Below are 17504 nucleotides of genomic sequence, written 5' to 3'. Positions count from 1 at the left end.
TTTTTTTTTGCTATATAATTTGGAATTTTGGATTTATACAATAAATTGGAACAAAGCAATAGATAATTTAAATTGAAATAAGACGAATAAGGTGAAAATCATATCAATTTTATTGAATTTGGGTTGTAACTTATAACGGACAACAATACATTACAATAATACAATTGTCAATACATTACAATAATACAACAGCGTGATATAATTTACAAGTGTCGGAACATAAATAAAAAAAACCATGAAATGGGGGGAAAAGGAAAAAATTGAAAAAATCTGAAATTGAATTCAAAATTCGAATTAAAAAAAAATTGAAAAACGGTCAAAAACCGTCGGAACCGCCGGTTTGGTCAACAAACCGTCTGACCACCTGCACTCAACCATCCCATCGAAGCTGCAACGTGTCAGCCTTGTGTTCCGCACCAAAACCGGAAACCGCCGGTTTGGCGGTTAGCCGCCGGTTTTGGTCAAAAACCGCCTGAAAAAGCCGACCCATGCCTGCCAAAAGCTGACCGCCTCGAAAACCTCACCGGAACCGTGAAACCGCCGGTTAACCGGCGGTTCGGAACCGTCCGGAACCGGCGGTTCGGTGACGGTTTCGGTTCATTAAATTTGGAACCGGAACCGGCCCGCGGTTCAAATTATGACGGTTCCGGTTCAAGATTTTTGTCACGGTTCCGGTTCCGAACCGGAACCGGCGGTTCCGGTTTCGCGGTTAACCATCGGAACCGAAAACCTTGGGCCTCTCTATCTCGGACTGCCCGTCGGTTTGTGGGTGGAATGCTGTGCTGAAATTTAACTTTGTTCCCAACTCTCTTTGCAGGCTTTTCCATAGTCTCGATGTAAACTTTGTGTCTCGGTCAGACGTGATCGACACTGGTACTCCATGTAGGCGTACAATTTCTCGTACGTATAGCTGGGCTAGCTTCTCCGATCCATATGTGATAAGAATAGGAATGAAATGTGCGCTCTTTGTAAGGCGATCGATGATTACCCAAATAGCAGTGTTTCCTCGTCGGGACTTTTGCAAACTTGTCACGAACTCCATTGCTATGTGCTCCCATTTCCACTCGGGAATCTCCAAGGGCTGTAATTTACCGTAGGGTCGTTGGTGCAGGGCTTTGACTTGTTGGCACGCCAAACATCTCTCAACAAACAATACTATGTCCCTTTTCATACCATCCCACTAAAATTTCCTTTTCAAGTCTTGGTACATTTTTGTGCTGCCAGGGTGGGCAGTGTACGGGGTGTTGTGTGCTTCGCTCAAAATTTCTTCTCTGAGTTCGTCACTTGCGGGCACGCATAACCTTCCTTCAAAAGTGAGGGCATTATCTGCTTCTTCCTTATAACTGCCCGAGTCGCCTGTTCGTACTTTCACTCGTACTTTCTCTAGGGCTTCATCTTGTCTTTGAGCTCCCACTATCCGTTCTCTCAAATCGGGCTTTATCACCAAGGTGGCGATCCTGGCTTCCACCGTCTCTGGTGCTTCCACTATCTCCAAATTCAGTTTGGCAAATTCTCGCCATATTTCCTCTTCCTGGGTAATTGGGCCTGTTAATTGTTGAGATTTGCGACTCAGTGCATCAGCTACCACGTTAGCCTTGCTTGGGTGGTAGTTGATGCCGCAATCATAGTCTTTCACCAATTCGAGTCATCTCCTTTGCCGCATGTTCAGATCCTTTTGTTCGAAGAAGTATTTTAGACTCTTGTGATCAGTAAAAATCTCACACCTAACTCCATATAGGTGGTGTCTCCAGATTTTCAGTGCATGTACCACTGCTGCCAATTCCAAGTCATGAGTTGGGTAGTTCAGCTCGTGGGGCCTAAGCTGTCGGGATGCATAAGCTATGACCTTCCCATTTTGCATCAATACGCATCCAAGTCCATTTTTCAATGCATCAGTGTAGACCACATAGCTTGTCCCCGGTTCTGGTACAGCCAACACAGGTGCCGTTGTCAGCTTCTTCTTCAGCAACTGGAAACTTTCCTCGCATTCTGGTGTCCACACAAATTTAATACCCTTTTTGAGTTGTTGTGTCATTGGCCTAGCAATTTTAGAAAATCCTTTGATGAATCTTCTATAGTAGCCGGCCAGGCCTAGGAAGCTTCGGATCTCATTCGGGCTTGTTGGCGATTTCCAGTTCTGCACGGCTTCCACTTTTGCTGGGTCCACTCGAATTCCGTCAGCTGTCACAATATGCCCGAGAAAATTCACTGCACTGAGCCAGAACTCGCATTTACTAAACTTGGCATAGAGCCTTTCGGTCCTCAATGTTTCGAGGGCAGTCCTCAAGTGCTCTTCGTGTTCTGCTCTAGTCTTTGAGTAAATAAGGACGTCATCTATGAAGACTAAGATGAATTTGTCGAGGTACGGGTGGAATACACGGTTCATTAAGTCCATGAACACAGCAGGAGCATTTGTAAGGCCAAAAGGCATCACTACAAACTCGTAGTGGCCGTACCGAGTGCGAAAAGCCGTCTTGGGTATATCCGCCGGTCTGATTTTCAACTGGTGATACCCAGATCTCAAATCCACCTTAGAGAATACACTGGCTCCCTTAAGCTGGTCGAACAGGTCATCTACTCTCGGCAAGGGATATTTATTCTTAAGTGTTAGCTTGTTCAGCTCCCGATAGTCAATGCACATTCTTAGGATTCCATCCTTCTTCTTGACGAAAAGCACATGGGATCCCCATGGCGAGACACTGGGTCTGATGAATCCCAGGTCTAAGAGTTCCTGTGGTTGCATTTTGAGTTCTCCCAATTCCTTAGGGGCCATTCGGTATGGTGCTTTCGATATCGGGGCAGCTCCGGGTTCTAGGTCAATGGTGAATTCCAGTTGTCTATCTGGGGGTAGACCTGGCAATACGTCGGGAAACACGTCGGGGAATTCACGCACGACCTCCACATCTTCAATTCTTCTTTCCTCTGCTTCTTCCTTGTTTAGGTAAACAAGGTAGGCACACCCTTTTCTCACTAGTGTAGCTGCCTGTAGAGCAGAGATGATGGACTTACATCTGTCCATGGTGATTCCGTGGAATTGGATTGGTTCTTTGTATGGGGTTTGGAACGAAATTTGTCTCTCCTTACATTTGATAGTGGCTTGGTTTTCGGACAACCAGTCTATTTCTAATATGATATCGACGTTTTTAAAGAAGGAAAGAAGACATTACATTGTGAAGCCAAATCTTTTCCTTCTACTATGGGGCATGAAAATTCCATCTTTACAATTGCTTGGAGGAAACGTTTTACCAAATTTAAATCCTTTTCAAGCCTATATATACCCCATAACCTAATTCATAATACTCACCAATTCATAGCCCCCAAAAGGGAGCCTTCATAGCTCCTCCTCCAACCCTAATCCTTCATCTTTTTGTCAATTAATTCCATAGCATAAATTTGAGAGTTCTTCATTGTGCAAGGAGTTGGAGAAAGAAGCAAGAGATCATCAAAGAGCTACAAGGATTCAACTTTTGGATTTTATTTGCTTTAGCACTTATGTTCATTTTGTCTTCACTTCAATTTATGTTTTTAGCTTATTCAATTATGTTCAACTAAATTCATAGGATTCTTTGGATGTGTTAGTAACTTTTATTGGTTTATACAATTCATTTTTCTATTTAATAACTGTTTTTGTTTTTACTTTGTTTCCTCTCTAAGTTAATCTTGACGCTTCATGATTGAGTGACACAATCGTGTATGATTTAATATAACATGCTACATAATCGTGAGAGGAGTTTGGCGAGTTAGATCCACTTAGTAGACACTATAGTTTGCTTCCCTTAAAACGACACTGTTAATTGAGAGTGAGGACTTTTCAAGGGTCTTAGAAGCTTTTAGGAGTTACGGATTTAGGATTGACAACCCTAGTGTTAGTAATCTACGCTTGTGCCGCATTGGCAAAACTTATGTGACTCGTTCTATCAAAGTATAAACTATGCTAGGGTATTGTAGTTGGAATTTGTATAACCATAACTGTGAACACACATCCATGGAATTCTCTTATCTCTCATACTTTATCTTTGTGATTTAATTGCATTTAGTTGTTTACTTGCTTTTAATTGTTTTTATTTTCAAAACTCCAAAATTCTCTTGTTTCTCTAGATTTGACGCTTAGTACATAATAGCTAGTTGCAATTATATTCCCCGTGTTCTATATCCCGGTACTGACCTTTAGTTATACTAGATCTACTATGTATACTTGCAGGTATTTTTAGTGCTAATAAAAAGTGCATCAATAAGTAGCAAATTGCTTGTTTGTCTTGGTTCGTACTATTAGTCTAAGTGAGATTTTGAGCTTATTGTTCATGTGTGTTTCATTATCATCTATGTCATTGTTTGTAGAAGTTTCTCATAAGTCTTTGTGAGTCCACATAGTGACCTAGGAGAGGACGTTAGGTCATCCTTTGTAGTCTTCTCTTTAACCACTGACCCGTGTTCATAATCCCCTTGTTAGCCTATTTGAGTCTATAAACCTTTTTATTTGTTGAGCTAATCTATGGGTTGAGATTCCTAGAAACTTTAATTTCAAAGAAAAAAACACTTTGAAGGAAGAAAGAAGGGAAGTTGTGATTAGAAGGAAAAAAGGATTTAAAAAAAAACATAACATGCAAAGCATGAGAAAAAAAAAGAAAAAAAAGGAGGTTGCTATTGGAAAAAGAAAAGAGAAAGATAGAGAGGAAAAAAAAAACAAGTTTGGGAGATAGGATGTGTTTAGGCAAAAGCCCAGTTCAATCTGAGATTTATATTGTCAAAAGTTGAAGTGGATGGCTAGTCTCTTGATGGAAGCTCATTTGGGGATTTTAGTCATTTTAGTCTATATTTCTAAGGGTAAGCATTCGGGTTATAATTCGATTTTTTCCCAAAACGAACCAAAGCCGAAGAAATGAATTTAGGGCAAAATTAAAACTGTATCGAAACCAAAAAACTGAAAAATAAAAAACCGAACTAAACCAAAAAAGTCGAAATTATGAAAAACCTAAAATCGAAAAAATATATACAAATATTAATAGGTAAGTGATAAAATGGAATACAAACTCCAAACTCAACAGAATGCATGTTCTCCATCCATCCAAAAAATAAACTAATTTTACCATCTTGGGTCGTTCTAAAATTTAGACAAAATCTAAATATGAAGAGTTTTTAATCAATTATATACCAATTAATATGGATCCCACAATCCACTATCACTATTTTTAGTACATTTTTTCTCTCTGTCTCTTACTTTTTCCAATTTCTATCTTACTTTTAAAATTGCACATTAAAACACGTGTCACATGCACGTTTTATATATTCTTTTTTAGGTGGAATGGAGTAATATTGCTTGTTATACCTTGTTTCGGTACGTTGTTACTTGGTAGTATTTCGGTATTTTTCTGTACCTTTACCAAGCTCACTCACAGACGCCATGACCGACCCATATAGAGGATAGGAACCCTCATCCTCATTGGCATCTTCCGCCCTATCGACGGTATGTCCACTGAAATTGGTGAATATGATTGAAAATTTGATGCATTTTTGGGAATTCGATTGAAATTTGGTTAATTTATTAGGAAATTTGTTGAATTCAATTTGAAATTTGATTAGGGTGTGATAATTTGAATGGATTTTGAGAATTTATCCCATCAGCTTTATTGATGGATACTCCAGCTCCACTTAAATCGTGAAGAATGCATGTGAAAAAAAGCTGTTGGCTAATTGCAGGCAACCTGCTCGACGAAATTCCTACTAAGGTTTAGGGGGAAATCTCTGTTCATAATTAGAAGGTTTAGGGGGAGATCTCTGTTCATAATTAGCAATGTGAAATAGATGTGCTTATCAGCGGTTGCTAAACATTGTATTTCTTCCACTTTTGAAGTGGTGATCGTACAGAAGAAACTGAAGAACTTGATGGTGGCATCACTTTTACTTTCGATCAAACTTTTTCTAATTCGACAAAGAATGAAAATAGTTATGTTACACAAGACGAGCTTTAGCTAACACGTAACCATAGTGATCTTTGCTCGTTTGGATGAGTACCTAAGGAAGAACAATGTGAATGCATTTGTTGTTATGCTTTCTGTGCACACAGACTAGATGCTATATCTGATTTAGATACGTTTTGAAAGTATCTGGTGTTTTCTGCACCAGAAGATGATGCGAAGATTGCAGTCTACTCTGAAATGTTCCTGCAGCTATGTCAACTGTGGCATTCACAATGTGGCGAGTTCAAGTTTCAAGGATGAACAGCCTTTTAATGTGTATATAGGCTCCTTGTGCAATCAAATGCTTTTCAGGGACGCCCTTCAAGCCTTTGATGTTTCACGAAAGAAAGCAGATTGCCTGATTGATCCTAGCACATATATTCATTTGATTTCTGCGTGCTCAGCTTTGAGATCCGTGGAATATGGAAGGAAAATTCACGACCATCTCTTGGGATCTAACTTGCTCCCCTATATGATTCTTGAGAATCACCTAATCAATATGTATGGGAAATGTGGATTAACAGGGGATGCTAAGGAAGTTTTCGACAGTATGTGGGAGAGAAATGTGGTGAGTTGGAATGCATTGATTGCTGGATACTCGCAGCACGGCCAGGACATTGAAGCCATTGAATCGTATATCGAAATGCAGCAGTCTGGTTTTATGCCCGATCACTTCACGTTTGGAGGTGTGATTAAAGCTTGTTCACGTCTGGCAGAGGCTGGTTTGGGGGAGCAATTGCATGCCAAGGTTGTTAAGTCTGAATCTGGCTCCCACCTAATAGCTCAAAATGCTCTCATTGCAATGTACAACAAGTTTGGTCGAATTAACGAGGCATGGCATGTTTTCTCCTTAATCAAATTAAAGGATTTGATTTCCTGGAGTTCAATTATTGCAGGGTTGTCAAAACTGGGTTATGAGATAGAAGCTCTGAGTTGTTTTAAGGAAATGCTGTCACGGGGTACTTACCACCCGAATGAATTTATCTTTGGGAGTGTTTTTAGAGCTTGTGGATCTCTTGGTCAGCCAGAATATGGCAGGCAGATACATGGGGTTAGTGTTAAATATGGTTTTGAAGCCAATGCTTTTGCTGGTTGCTCCCTGACTGATATGTATGCAAGATGTGGCTTCTTGCATTTGGCCAAAACTGCATTTAAACTGATCAAACATCCTGATATAGTGTCATGGAATGCAGTGCTAGCAGGTTTTGCATATGCTGGTGATGCAAATGGAGCAATGCTGTTCTTTTCTTGGATGAGGCATTCGGGGTCAGAACCGAATGATATCACTGTCCGTTCCCTGCTCTGTGGCTTTGCAGGTCCCTCAACACTTTCTCAGGGGAAACAGATACACTGCTATATTATAAAGACTGGACTCGTGCTGGACCTTCCAGTATATAATACATTGCTTTCAATGTATGCTAATTGCTCAGAACATATGGATGCATGTAAAATGTTCAATGATATTCGAGACAGTGCTGCAGATCTTGTCTCTTGGACTACTATAATCACTATGTGCATGCATCAGCACCGGGCTGCAGAAGTTTTCGTGTTATTTAGAACAATGTTGCTACTTCACGGGAGACCTAATGGTGTTATCTTGGCCAATGTTATCGGAGCATGTGGGAAAATCGCCACATTAGAGATGGGGGATCAAGTTAACTGTTGCGCTGTGAAGTATGGGCTCGACTCTGGCATTGTTGTCATGAATGGATTGATTGATATGTATGTCAAGTGCGGATCACTTGAAAGCGCTGGAAAGGTCTTCAACTGCATGCCCAATCCGAATGTTGTCTCATGGAGTAGTTTAATTGTGGGATACGCACAGTTTGGCTTGGGTCAAGAAGCTCTGGATCTCTTCAGAAGAATGAAGAAACAAGGCATAAAACCTAACCAGGTTACATTTGTAGGAGTTTTGATTGCTTGTAGTCATGTTGGACTGGTGGATGAGGGGATACAGCTTTTGAAATCTATGGAACGTGAGCATGGTGTGATCCCTACACAAGAGCACCTCTCGTGCGTTGTTGACCTTCTTGCTCGAGCTGGTCGTATCCATGATGCAGAAGCTTTCATAGATCAACTGGGATTCGAACCTGATGTAGTGACATGGAAAACTGTATTGGCTGCTTGTAAAAATTGTGGCAATGTTGAAGTTGGAAGGCATGTTGCTGAGAAGATCTTGAGAATTGATCCTTCCAACCCTGCTGCTCATGTCTTGCTGTGCAACATACATGCCTCTGCTGGCAACTGGAAAGATGTGGCCTGTTTGAGAGCTTCGATGAGAGAGAAGGGCATCAAGAAACTCCGCGGGCAGAGCTGGATCAAAGTCAAGGATCAGATCCACGTTTTCACAGCAAAAGATGGACTGCATCAGGAAAAGGACATGATATTTTTTACTTTGGATGAGTTATTGTTGCAAATCTCTGAGGTTGGTGATGTTCCCACCTTCAACTAGAGATCAACACTTCCTCAAAGGTACACTGTTTATTTTGATTGTTTGATTGTATAAGGTTACATAACTCTAGAATGAAAGGAAAGAAGGTGAAGAAGTCCCTTTTCTTTCTCCGGTTGCAGGTTTTCTTAGTTAAAGTGGGAAGGAGGGAGAGTCGTAGTGAACTTCAGAAAGGCAGATGCTGCTCTAGCGCAGCTTGAAAATAGGTTAAGGTGGAGAGAAGGAAGAAGACGATGAGGAAAAAGAAGGTGAAGAAGAGGAAGAAGAAATTACAGAAGAGGTATAAATACAATATTTTGAAAACTTTAAATTGTGTGTGGCTTGATGTTGTGATTTTCTTATAGTTCTAAAGTTGAAATGGTGCATGAAAATCGTGCAATATTGTGTTTCTATCTGCATTTAGTACTAGAAGGTTCCAAGTGATAGCTCTTTGATACCTTCATCCCATGCTTAAACAAGCTCGCACGTTGGCTAATCATGGATTATCTTGTTGGTTAATCGTATCTTTCCTTTGATGCAGGATTTGCTAATAGTTCAAATAGTCTCTTCCGTGGATGTCAGGTAAAAAGATCGCAGTGACAGTGATTGAATGCCATGTCTGTTAATATAATTGCTTAACTTTGATACGGAATGCTTGTTTATTAACGTTTTAGTAGTTGTTGGATCTTACTTGACCACCTTAAACATTTTCAGTATAAGTCCATGGAGACCTTCGAATCAAACTGCCTCGGGATTAATGAAGACGACCACCAGACTTTAAAACCTACAGGCACCACGTCAGACTTGGTCTACACCGAATTCTTACAATAATTTTACAACCCCTGTAATGGATCGGACAATTTTCATAAAATTGTTTGTTGGCGTAACGGGCGCTCCTGGCCAAACTCCTGCTGCGTGAACATGGGAAAGCTAGACAGGATGATGCATTCTAGATATCTAGACTACTACTCCTGAAGAACTATCTATCATTCTGTGAGATCAGCAAGTGGCCTATTTCATTCTGAAATAACCTGAAACACCAATCTTAGTTGTATCAAAGTTTCGGGTTTAAATGATAAAAAATTTCAGTTATTTACTATATTTTGTCCAAACAGCTTGATATAATCACCCATTTCTGTCACCATTGCTAAAGTTCAGTTCAACTTTTAACAGAAGCAGATATTTAAGACATTTACTTTCAAGAAAACAGCAAATAGTTGATCATCGTAAGTAGCTTAGGAAATCAAATGCAAGTATGTGCGATCTGCAGAGGAACAAACAGCAGACACTACATAACATCACATGTTCCACAAGTACATTGTCGATTATTAAAAACACAAGATCCTCGACTGAGTTCAAGTTTAAAGAGACCAATTCATATGCTGGAGGGAAGCCTGGTCATGGAAGTGCCCCTCACCGAGGTCCCCAATGAACTCGTTGCTGGCGCCATGAGTGGTCTGTCCGCGACCAAGATCGGGAGCAACATCATGAACCTGGTTGTATGAAAATGGAGCACCACGTTGATTGATGGATGGTTGAACCATGGGCGCCAGTGCACCGTTGTTTCCAGGAAAATTGCTTGCTCCAAGGCTGGTGGAGCTCGTTCTTGAGCCCCAGGGCTGAGTTGACAGAAGAGAGAGAGCACTGGTGGAGTCGGAGACCCCATTGAAACATCCGTGCAAGGGTGATCCGGGACCAGGCAGAGGGTTATGTGAGCTGCTCTGCAGCGGAAGCTGGGACTTTCCTGTTATCGAAGCTTGATTTCTCAGTACTCGTTCTGATGATGTATCCGGTCCATTGAGAGCCGGGTAGGTGCTGAAGTCCATCACAAAGCCTCCAGATTTGCTGCGGTCTTCTCACATGATCTGTTAGTTAATATTCACAGAGAGAGCGAGCGAGAGAAAGGAGTTTTAGTTCAGTGATGCCTAACCGAAAATGGATGGAGAAAGGCTTCCATAGCGAGGAGACAACAAGGATCCTGCTGTTGGCTTCCTCCTACGCTCATTGTGCCCGGCTAGGCGCCTCCGACAGCTCCGCTTTCCTTGGTCGAATTCGGGCAACTGATGAAATCTGGAACAAGGCCAACATATTATGGTAAAATTAAAAGGTAGTATGTGTTATTCATAATCATTGCAAATTCACCAAATTCTGTGTCATATTTAATCTTCTATCATTTCATTTGACAGAACCAGATGTGAACTATTAAGACTTAGACAATCAGATTATATCAACAGAGAATCAGCTCTCTTTATAAACTTGATTAGCTAAGCCAAATTATATGAATTAGTTCTCACTCCAGAAAAGAACAAAAGCAGCAATATTTCACACACATAAATTTATATGCCAAGTGTAAAACCTCAAACATCAGTATCAAAGGCAACCACTACAATGAAAAGGAAAGCACCATACAGTATGAAAGCCCAATGAACATCTACAAATAAACAAGAAAGCAAAGGCATGCTATAAAGCAATGAAAAAGAAATCACCCTCAAAAATAAAAACAAATTTCAATCAAGAGAGAGAGAGAGAGATGACCTGCTACACTGCTGACAAAACCTTTGGTGAAGGGAAGCAACAATGACAGTAGGAGATTTGGAATGCATCCCACAAACTTTGTGCCTTGAATAGTAAGGCTTGGCATTAGTCAGATCTACCCTGCAACCCTCCACCTGACACATAGGTGCAGTCCTCCCCTTCTTGCCAAACTTGAAGCTATTGAGAGGGTCTTGACTAGCTGAAGAAGAAGAAGAAGAAGAAGAAGAGCCCTTTTCCATTCTTGTTCTCTACAGACCATCCATTGAGGCTGTTTTGTGAATCAGATTATTCAACCCCACATCCATTATTTTAAAATGAATGAAATGGGGTCTTTCAATTAAAAATGGCTTCTTTTTTGGTATTCTCCCAAAAATACTTGAAAAAAAGCTGAAAAATTGAAACAAGTACCAAAACAAAAACAAAAGGCAGGAGTTGAAAGTTCTTTTGTGTGGAGAACCTGACAATGGGCAATCACGGTGGATGTGTTTCGAAGAGACTTCATCCAAAGCAAGAACAGATTTGACTTTTTTCCATCACTTGTAAGTTTGAAATTAAATAGTGATTGCTTTATATACAGTTATTACTCATTTATCAATATCATGTGAATTCAAGTCATTCTGAGCTTGCGATTTTTCTAAAGCTATATCCGCATGGATCATAATCCCCGCTTTATAAAACACTCGATCTCGAGTCTACTTCATCCGCTTCTTCTTCTTCTGGTACAGTGATAAATCAGCCACTTTGATTCGTTGAATGAATGCTGTTGGCACATTATTCCGTTGATGAATTTTGACTATCAGAAATCATTTGATGAGTAAAATTATCGTTTTCTTTTAGATTTATTTAATTCCGTAATTTCCTTTTTTATTTCCATTTAAATAGTGGAAACAATTGTGGTGCGTTTCAGGATCGCCAGTGATCACACGGCCACCGGAAATGGAAGTACATTAGATCAGAGAGAGATAGAACAGAGTAGGAAGATTGAAGAGAAATTGCTACTTTCATTTCTGATATGTAAAACTTGTGTTACACTTACACCTCAAGTAGGTTTCCAAGCATCTATTCATCACCTCCATTTGACCATATCAGATCAAACAAACTATAATATACGCTATAATATCCCAATAGTTTTGAGAAGATAATCTCTTGTGTGTATAGCATACTAGTACATTACAGAATGACCCATGTGGATAACCCAATATGAAATAAAGCTTCTCTTTTGTCCAATAGGCCAGGGGTTCGACTCATCACAAGGTAGATGGGGAACAATTATTGATCCTCATTACAAAAAAAAAAAAAAAAAAAGGGTTGTTTCAGCCTTGGTGATAAAGCTTTACTAATATAGGCAAATAAGATGATCACTCTGGATAAGAACAACTCATATCCCATAACTTGAAGCATCTGTTTCAATCACCAATGGCTGAGAAGAATCAAGTAGAGCTAACACTCAGCGACGGATCTGCTTGGGCCAAGCCACCACAACCGTCCTCCGCTTGGGTCGAGCTCTGCACTGCACTCGTTTGAAATCTGAATCGTGAATTTGAATCTGCAAATTGAATATTGAATTAAGGGAGAAAGGAGGCTATTTGTGCTTATAATTTGAGTCATTAAAAAGTGCAAAAGTCTTTCTAGTGACATTATATCAATGTTTGGGGATGTCTAATAATATTTTCAAAGAATAAGAACCGCGAATGATAATAGTGCAATGTACAAGGATTAAAAATGTAGTTCTCTCTTTTCTTAACTGTCTCATTCTTTCAACAAAGCTAATTATTCCAATTCAAGCAATTCATAATAAAGTTCTTGAAATCCGACAAAACTTTATAATGTTAATGTTTATTTACACCCATTTCATAATGATGCTAAATTATTCCAAACAAAAATAAAACAAATGAAATCTTAGTAATAACAAAAGCCCTTTTATTAATGATGGTATTAATTCATGTACAACAACAGAAACACCAAACTTATTGTTCTCTTGCAAAATAGTACAAGGCAACCTATTGGAGCTAATGAATCAACAAAAAGGCACAAAGTAGTACATATAGAACACCAGACTTGGAACACATAATATTTATAGCTTTAATGTGATCTATTTTACCAACTAAATCATTCCAATAAAACAACTCCACATATTGTACATGCCTAAGGGGGCAAGACTCAAGAGAAGAACAGATGAGTTTTATATATGAAGCAAACCAGAAAACTTTAACAAATTTCAGCAAAATTAGAAATTTGACTCAATCTTTAAGTTTTAGCAATCTCCATTTCAATAGATCATCATTCTTTCCCAGTTCAACAATCTGAGCTATCTGCGTATCTAGTTTACGGCTCAGAATCACTACAAGCATAAGAAGCATATATTGTGAAATACACAGCCCAGCCGAGGGTTTTGCGAGGACACATTTCCTCGATTTTTCCTCATTTCTACCAGCATGGACTTATGACTCGTGATGAAATTCGAGTTTTTATAGGCTTTTCAAACAGATTTAACCAAAAGCATTACTGTGAAAGCAATTCCCAAATCCCAACAAGCATAAAGGAGACATGAAATAGAGATAAAACATCCTAATAAAGCAGTGCTAGAATGACAGATTGAATAACAAAGACATTTCGAGTAAAATCTCATTCACCGATAATTAAGGGGAAATGGCATAAGGCAGAAACCAAAGAGTGAGGACATCTCCATTTAGCTATAGTTTGCAGTGATATTGTAATGTTAGTGTTACCCAAGTTTAATTAGCATGTACCTGCACTTATGTATCGCCTGACGTATTCAGATTCTGCAGGTAGTGAACCATACTTTTCCACGCCTGCCTGCCATAAGAATTCCGGTCCAAGAGCTCGTTGAAACTAAATTATTTAAAGATATGTTTTTTATTCAGACTTATCCAAAATTCAAGCCCTCTAGCGTGAGGAGCTACATAAGCTCTGAAAAATTCTTCATCTGTGGTAGCCAAGAGCGTGCTCAGGGACAAACCGGGACGCACTGCTCCTTGACCTTTAAGCCATCTGTACATTAAAAGCCTAAGCTTCACCCTCTTAATTGTGTAGGATATAATTTTGGGATGAGTGAGTAAATCAGACACTCCATAGCCCAACTCCTCAAAGAAAAGCCGAATCTTTGTCTCAATAACATCACGAGTCTGGTTGAGAATTTGAGGAGATATTCTGACCATCCTAATAGTCTCCTCGCGGCTCAGGCCATTCTTCACCAAACAGTCGAACCTCTCTTGAAGTTCCACTCCTCTGCCCCGAAGCATTTTAAGACTCTTTTCCATGTCCTCTGAATTCTCGCTGAAGCCTAGGCTTATCAGAAACTCAGTTTTCAAAGCCATACTTTTATCAGCCCTCTTTTGAGTCTCCAGTCGTTCGACTCTCCTACCAAGGACCCATGCCTCCAAAGTGAACGGATCATCGTTGACCATTTGACAGAGCCTGTTCCTGCCACAAGACAATAGGCTTAATATGCTATTCACTTTTTTTAGTTCAATGGAACCCAAAAGTGCAGGGTACGAGCAGACTATTTTACCGATATCTCGGGCAGCCATGTCTATTTCAGAGAGGAACATGTAGGAAGTATGTAAATTCTTAGTAAACTTCAAAACTGGTATTTGAGGAAACTGATGAAAAAGAGTGTGTAGATCACTCTTTGTTGCTCCGAATTTTAACAATAACCCAATTAGGCCAAAGGTAACGCGGCCAGAGCACTTGAGCAGAAGATCAGGATGCTGCTTAATCAGTTCCCCGACTTGCTTCTCGCTCCAGCCCAACTTGCACAAGAAGCACATGAGCTGAAGCATGCATTTCCAACAGTAAGAATCCTCCTCGCATATATTCTTCGAAAGCCATTCGCACCCAATCTCCACCATCTTTAACATCTCCAGAAACTCAACAAATTCATCAACATCCCCCCTCAAAAGATGAGGACTTGCAGCAACAATCTTAGCAACGAGAGACCGTCTCAACCCCAAATTCTCTAAAGATCGAAGCTTTATCTGCAGAGAGCCTAAGTCATACCGGAATACCTCATTGGCCTCTTTGAAAATCTTCCCAATCCTATTCCTTTCAATGCCATAGTTATACAGAACATAATAATTGTCCAACAACAACTCATCATCACACAAAAACATCAAGTTTCTAGGAAGATACTCCACATATTCGGAATAATCTAATCCTATGCTCTCGAAGAAGGGCTCGAACTCATTAACCGGATGGTACCTCAAAAAACGCATCACGGAATGCTTAATCTTGCTATCATCATCTATATCCACTATCTTCATCAACCTATTGAAAAACTCAGGAGTGTTCTTGCCCATATTTTCAGCATCCATGATCCTCAAACTCCTAGTTAAATGGAAGTACTCTACCAAAGCAGATTGTGCTTGTGCTTTCACTATACGCCCCATTTTCCCATTCCCACCAAAACCCACACCTTTTTTCAAATCAATTGAGCTCTCTGTTATATACAACCTAACCTTTTGTACAAGATGATGCGAGCCATAACCATAAAGATTGGATTTTGATGATTTAAAATTGCTATTTGCGCTTAGTAAAGAAATCCATCGCAACAAATGGGATGCTCTAATAATCTGTAATCTGCTCATGAACTTATTATTTTTTTCGCAAAATTTTGTAAAAAATAAAAGAATTGAGGGAAAGAAAAAGAGTGTTCCTTTTTTCAGCGTTGAGTTCGGAGCTGAGTTTATCACCTTGATGGGGTTTTCTTGAAGAAGTTTGGACATGGCCTTCGAGCTTCCACAGTGTCTACGGGTTGAAGAGATGTTATTTTTATTTTTTAGGAGCAGTAGATATTGCTTAATTTTTATAAGTTTAGAATTGTATAAAAGCAAATTAAAGATTTGCGGGATAATTACTTTTGTTTAAATTTATTACAAAAAGTATTAAATTTACCTATTTCATACAAAAAGTTTTACTTAATGGTCCAAAATAATACATTCCGGTAAGTCCTTACTAACACCGTTACTTTCAATTACATGATACATACAAAAAGTTTCATTAATGTTTCAAATTTGTACAAAAAATTTTAAATTAAAACTTTTCATTAATTATTTCAAACACAATTATTTTTATTACTCACAAAAATGAAAAACACATAGAAAAAAAAATTGTCACTCTTCACCATCAAATTAGCTAATTGCATTTTATTGTTGAAGCTTTCTCATGTACAATGGAGAATACAACTAAAGAGATAATAATTTTTTTTTGTAAAAATTAAATATTGACTGTTTGAAGTTCAAATTAGCCATTTTATAAAGATGAAATATGGACATATTTTATATTGTATTTTATAAGAATACAACAAAAAATAGAGTATATTGAGAGACAATTTTTTTTTAAACCACAATAAACTGCTAGAAGAATTGATATTGACGGTTATTTTTTAGAGTGATTAATTATATTAAATCTCTAATTATTCTTTTATTATGATGATAAGTTGGATAAATTATAAATTAATTAACGGTTTTTAAAATATTTAACTGAATATATTAATTTAAAACACTATTATAACTTTTTGTATGAAATATATAAACTTAATATTTTTTTTACTAAATTAAAATAAAAGTAAAACATTATGTATGAAACATATAATTAACCAAGATTTGCATATCACACATCAGTAACACAAGTCATATACAACATCATCTTATTATCCTGTAATAACATAGTAGTAATACAATAATATGGATCACTCAGCGATAAAAGTTTGTAACACATGATCCTAAAACACTTGTCTGGTACTCTTTTGTCCCATAAAAGATGTCACATTTTCCTTTTTACTTTGTCCCATAAAAGATGTCATATTTCTCTTTTTAGAAAAAGTTATCTCTCACATGAATATAAAAATTATATTTTCTCTCTTCATTTAACACACAAAATAAAACCTCATAAAATCTCGTGTCGTCCCACAAGTGTGACATCTTTTGTGGGACGGAGGGAGTACATAAGTACATTAATATGGGCCACTAAAAAAAATGATATTTAAAAAATAGGTTATATCAATATGTTTTGATTGTTTGGTGTATATATTCATGAAATTATAGAAAATTCACATTAAATATCAGATTATAAAATATTTCTATTGTTTTGAAATTTTTGATAAAAATATTATTTTTTTATTTTATTTTAAGGGCATACGTCACAGGAGTTCACAATTTGGTCTTGATTTTGCTAGGGATTAGTTGTCTTGTACCATAACTATATCTATCTAATTATATTTATGGTGAAACCACACCCTTAAAGCATAACCAAAATATAATCTCATATATTAGATTACAATACGAAAATTTATATTCATCATAATATTTTCATTTAATGCTACAATACTATTATTTTTGAATAATCACCATGCTCGATTTTAACTAGATAGGTGCTATAAATATTTACTCCATTTTCCATAAACTTTATTCTAATGGAGCAAGATTTCTTACTAAGTCTACCATTAGAAATCACCACAGACATCATCTCACGCCTTCCTCTTCCAAGCGTGGCAATTAGCAAGTGCGTTTGCAAACCATGGCTAAACCTGCTCGAGTCTAAGGATTTCAAAATCAAAACTCCAC

The 17504-nt window shown here is 38.3% G+C and overlaps 3 protein-coding genes and 1 long non-coding RNA gene across 7 annotated transcripts; 2 read left to right on the top strand and 2 right to left on the bottom strand.

Annotated features, from left to right (window-relative positions):
- The first annotated feature begins 5326 nt into the window (after positions 1-5326).
- Positions 5327-9484, top strand: LOC125186183 (pentatricopeptide repeat-containing protein At3g53360, mitochondrial). 4 transcript variants are annotated; one of them, XM_048082530.1, is made up of 5 exons: positions 5327-5464; positions 6124-8429; positions 8529-8686; positions 8927-8967; positions 9100-9484. In XM_048082530.1, the coding sequence occupies exon 2, from the start codon at positions 6127-6129 to the stop codon at positions 8407-8409; it is 2283 nt and encodes a 760-aa protein (XP_047938487.1). In that variant the 5' UTR covers positions 5327-5464; positions 6124-6126; the 3' UTR covers positions 8410-8429; positions 8529-8686; positions 8927-8967; positions 9100-9484. The 4 variants fall into 4 exon arrangements, with proteins under 4 accessions (XP_047938487.1, XP_047938486.1, XP_047938485.1 ...); XM_048082529.1 differs by having other exon boundaries at positions 5698-8429; XM_048082528.1 differs by having other exon boundaries at positions 5333-5464; positions 6127-8429.
- A 97-nt stretch (positions 9485-9581) lies between these two features.
- Positions 9582-11159, bottom strand: LOC125189037 (squamosa promoter-binding-like protein 17). Its single transcript, XM_048086204.1, has 3 exons — positions 10921-11159; positions 10316-10455; positions 9582-10237 (listed from the first exon to the last, which is right to left on the bottom strand). The coding sequence occupies exons 1-3, from the start codon at positions 11157-11159 to the stop codon at positions 9747-9749; spliced, it is 870 nt and encodes a 289-aa protein (XP_047942161.1). The 3' UTR covers positions 9582-9746.
- Positions 11160-11326: 167 nt separating this feature from the next.
- Positions 11327-12241, top strand: LOC125189038. Its single transcript, XR_007170810.1, has 2 exons — positions 11327-11459; positions 11828-12241. It is a non-coding gene; the product is annotated as an uncharacterized LOC125189038 (long non-coding RNA).
- On the bottom strand, positions 12112-15626 carry LOC125189036 (transcription termination factor MTEF18, mitochondrial-like). Its single transcript, XM_048086203.1, has 2 exons — positions 13671-15626; positions 12112-12466 (listed from the first exon to the last, which is right to left on the bottom strand). Exon 1 carries the CDS (start codon positions 15525-15527, stop codon positions 13779-13781), a length of 1749 nt encoding a protein of 582 aa, XP_047942160.1. The 5' UTR covers positions 15528-15626; the 3' UTR covers positions 12112-12466; positions 13671-13778.
- Between the last annotated feature and the right edge of the window lie 1878 nt (positions 15627-17504).

This window comes from Salvia hispanica, chromosome 5 (assembly GCF_023119035.1).
Source record: "Salvia hispanica cultivar TCC Black 2014 chromosome 5, UniMelb_Shisp_WGS_1.0, whole genome shotgun sequence".
In the NCBI taxonomy this organism is placed as follows: domain Eukaryota; kingdom Viridiplantae; phylum Streptophyta; class Magnoliopsida; order Lamiales; family Lamiaceae; genus Salvia; species Salvia hispanica.
Note: the sequence above shows the minus strand (reverse complement) of the source record. Positions and strands in the feature narration are given on the sequence as shown.